At 36.6% G+C, this 3,155-nt stretch overlaps 1 protein-coding gene across 1 annotated transcript; it reads left to right on the top strand.

Annotated features, from left to right (window-relative positions):
- Positions 1-1,462: 1,462 nt before the first annotated feature.
- LOC139889655 (uncharacterized) lies at positions 1,463-2,284 on the top strand. Its single transcript, XM_071872593.1, has one exon. It carries the CDS (start codon positions 1,463-1,465, stop codon positions 2,282-2,284), a length of 822 nt encoding a protein of 273 aa, XP_071728694.1.
- The last annotated feature ends 871 nt before the right edge of the window (positions 2,285-3,155 follow it).

The following is a 3,155-nucleotide window of genomic DNA, read 5'->3' as shown; positions in this document are numbered from 1 at the left end:
ATAACCATCGTTCAGATCTGGAAATGCTTACCATTGTTGGGCCCTAATAATCAGAGGCGTCTTTGGACATAGGCAAGATAGGCAACTGCCTAGGGCCCAAAAAGTTTGAAGGGTCCAAAATTTTAAATATGTATATGTATATATATATATATATATATATATATATCTCAAAATATTCTATTTAGTTAAATAAAAAATTGTCAATTAAAGTTGTAATATTGTTATTTTAAATAGTTAAATGCATTGTAAGTATATATACAAATTGATAAATTTAAGTATTATCTTTTTATATGTATTAAAAAATTAAACGTGTGTGATGACCCATTTTTGTTTTCGCCTAAGGCCTTCGAATTGTTGAGACGGTCATGCTAATAACCATCGTTGAGATCTGCAACCACAAAAAGCCCCAAATCCTTCATCTTTCAACACAACCCTAACACAATCAAACACACCTTTAATCTTTCAACACAACCCTCACCTCTTTTGTTCAGATCTAAAACACTGAGTCGAAAGCATGTGAGTCACCGGTGTCGTCATCATTATCATCAACGTACGAGAACCGTGGTCTCTGGTCGAAACTAGTGTGACGGCGGTGGTGGTAAAACGACGGTAATGGTGGTAACACGACAGCAATGGTAGTAGCCGGCCGGATCTTATCGTTTTTTATGATCGAAGTGTTTTTCCATATCTGAACGATGGTAGTAACGGTGATGTTTTTTCAGCTTTGACGGTTTACGGCGATCGATTGTGAAATGAGAAAGTAACGAGTTTTAGTGTAATACGTAGTATTATTAATTACATTAATTGTCTACTTATGTAAGACTGTAATGAAGAAAGATAGGAATTTTATTTTGTTCATGTCATTTTAAATTTTAATTTGCATCCTATTTTCGAACAACTGCTTATATGTTTTGTACATTATTTTTGTATCAATAATCAACAAAAATCAATGGCACTCTGGTTTGAAAGAGCATGTGAAATGAGAATTAAAAGAAGAAAGAAAGTTAAACGCTTATAATATTGAATGGACAAAACTACCCTCACATGCAACACATATGATCAACTTTAACGGGAAAATTCAACGGTCATTAGACTGAATCTAACGCGGCGTCAGATGGGGGTCCGTCAGACGAGTTGGCATAAACTGACGCCCCTGACGCCATTATCGGGGGGGGGGGGGGGGGGGGGGGGGGGGCGTCAGTTTTTGACGCTGGGGGGCGTCAGTCGGCTTTTTGACTGAAAAAAACGGGCTTCAAATGGTGGCGTGGCAGCAAATGATTGGGTGGAGTAATATATCTGTTACCCAACAGATATATACCCGTTTTTTTTTTTTTTAAAAATCAATTTTTACTCTATTTTACTCCTATTTAAACCCCAACAATCATATCATTTTTCACACAATTCATCTTACTTAATCTATTTCTTTCTACTTTTTATTTTTTTTACACAAGTTTATTAATAAATGGGTTCGAGGTTACGGGGGTCAAATTCCGACTCCGAAGATTTGCGGATTGTTCAATTAATTCAAGAAATAGAAGATGATGATTCCGAAGTCGAATCGGCACCATCTATTCCGAGAGTTAGAGGTTACATTCCTAGGGAACGGGAGGTTGCTGCACAACGTTTGTGGGATGATTATTTTTGTGAGACGCCAAAATATCCACAAAGAAAATTTAAACGCCGTTTTCGCATGCGAATACAATTATTTCTCCGGATAGTGCAAGGTATTACTACTTTCCAAAGTGATAATATTCCAGAATATTTTACTTACTTTTCTCAACGAGTTGATGCTATCGGTAGGCCTACATTTACTATTTTACAAAAATGTACGTCGGCTATACGTCAATTGGCGTATGGCACCGCTCCCGATATGTGGGATGAATATTTGCAAATGAGTGAGCAAACATCAATACTATGTCTAGATTACTTTTGTATGTGTATTATTACATTGTACAAAAGGGAATACATGCGATCTCCTAATGAACACGATGTTGCTAGATTATATAGTGCTCACGAGGAGAGACATGGGTTTAGGGGTATGCTCGGGAGTATAGATTGTATGCACTGGGAGTGGAGAAATTGTCTTCTTGCTTTAAAAGGACAATACACTAGGGGTGATCACAAGAAACCGACCCTTATGCTTGAAGCTGTTGCTTCTTATGACTTGTGGATTAGGCATGCTTTTTTTAGGATGGCGGGTTCCAACAATGATATCAACGTTTTGAACCAATCACCTATATTTGATAAACTTAAGAACAGAACATTTCCATCCGCACCATTTTAGGTAAATGGGCATGAATATAGCAAATGATATTACCTTGCGGATGGTATATATCCCGATTGGGCAACTTTAGTTAAAGGATATTCATGTCCTACTGAAGAACCAACGATTAAGTTTAGAAGATATCAAGCTAGTGCCCGAAAGGATATAGAGAGGGCGTTTGGGGTTCTTCATGGTCGTTTCCATATTATACGCATAGCTTCACGAAGTATGAGCGTTAACAGGATGCGAAGAGTGATGGAATGTTGTCTCATATTACATAACATAATACTTGAAGATAACGGCTTTGAACTTTCTAAATGGGAAGAAAGATTCACTACCGAAGAAATGAAAAATGGTATGGAACGTATACGAAACAGAGGACGGGATCGAGATATCATCGCAAGAGAAATAAGGGATCGAGATATGCACAACCAACTCACCGAGGATTTAGTCGAGCATATTTGGAACCTTCCACCGACTTTTCGCAATGCGAATTAGTTTTTTTTTTTTAATCTATGTAATCGTCAATCTATGTACTTTTAAATTCTTATCAAAAATTAATTATGTATTTTTTATAATGTTATTTATTTTATTTTGTTGTATTTATTTACCATTTTAAATCATTTGAAAAAAAATAAAATAAAAACTGGTGAACCCTACTGAATTTGACACTGGCATTTGACATTTGGGGTTATTGGGGGGTCAAAATTTGACACTGCCATGTCACAGGCAGATGCACTTTTTGAGCCAAAAAGTACAAATCTGCCTGTGATGTCACAGGCAGGGTTAGAAACAGTCTTAGATCAATGGACCAACCACAAAACATTTACATAGTTGGGTGACCAACCACATCAAAAATAAACATAAATGGCTATCGTGCATTTTTTTTTTG

This window comes from Rutidosis leptorrhynchoides, chromosome 2, assembly GCF_046630445.1.
Source record: "Rutidosis leptorrhynchoides isolate AG116_Rl617_1_P2 chromosome 2, CSIRO_AGI_Rlap_v1, whole genome shotgun sequence".
NCBI lineage: Eukaryota > Viridiplantae > Streptophyta > Magnoliopsida > Asterales > Asteraceae > Rutidosis > Rutidosis leptorrhynchoides.
The sequence above is the reverse complement of the archived record's forward strand: the minus strand, read 5'-3'. Positions and strand labels throughout refer to the sequence as shown.

What these genes read in the sequence shown, in the direction of transcription:
- LOC139889655 (XM_071872593.1), top strand. Translation starts at nt 1,463, where the DNA reads ATGGGTTCGAGGTTACGGGGGTCAAATTCCGACTCCGAAGATTTGCGG.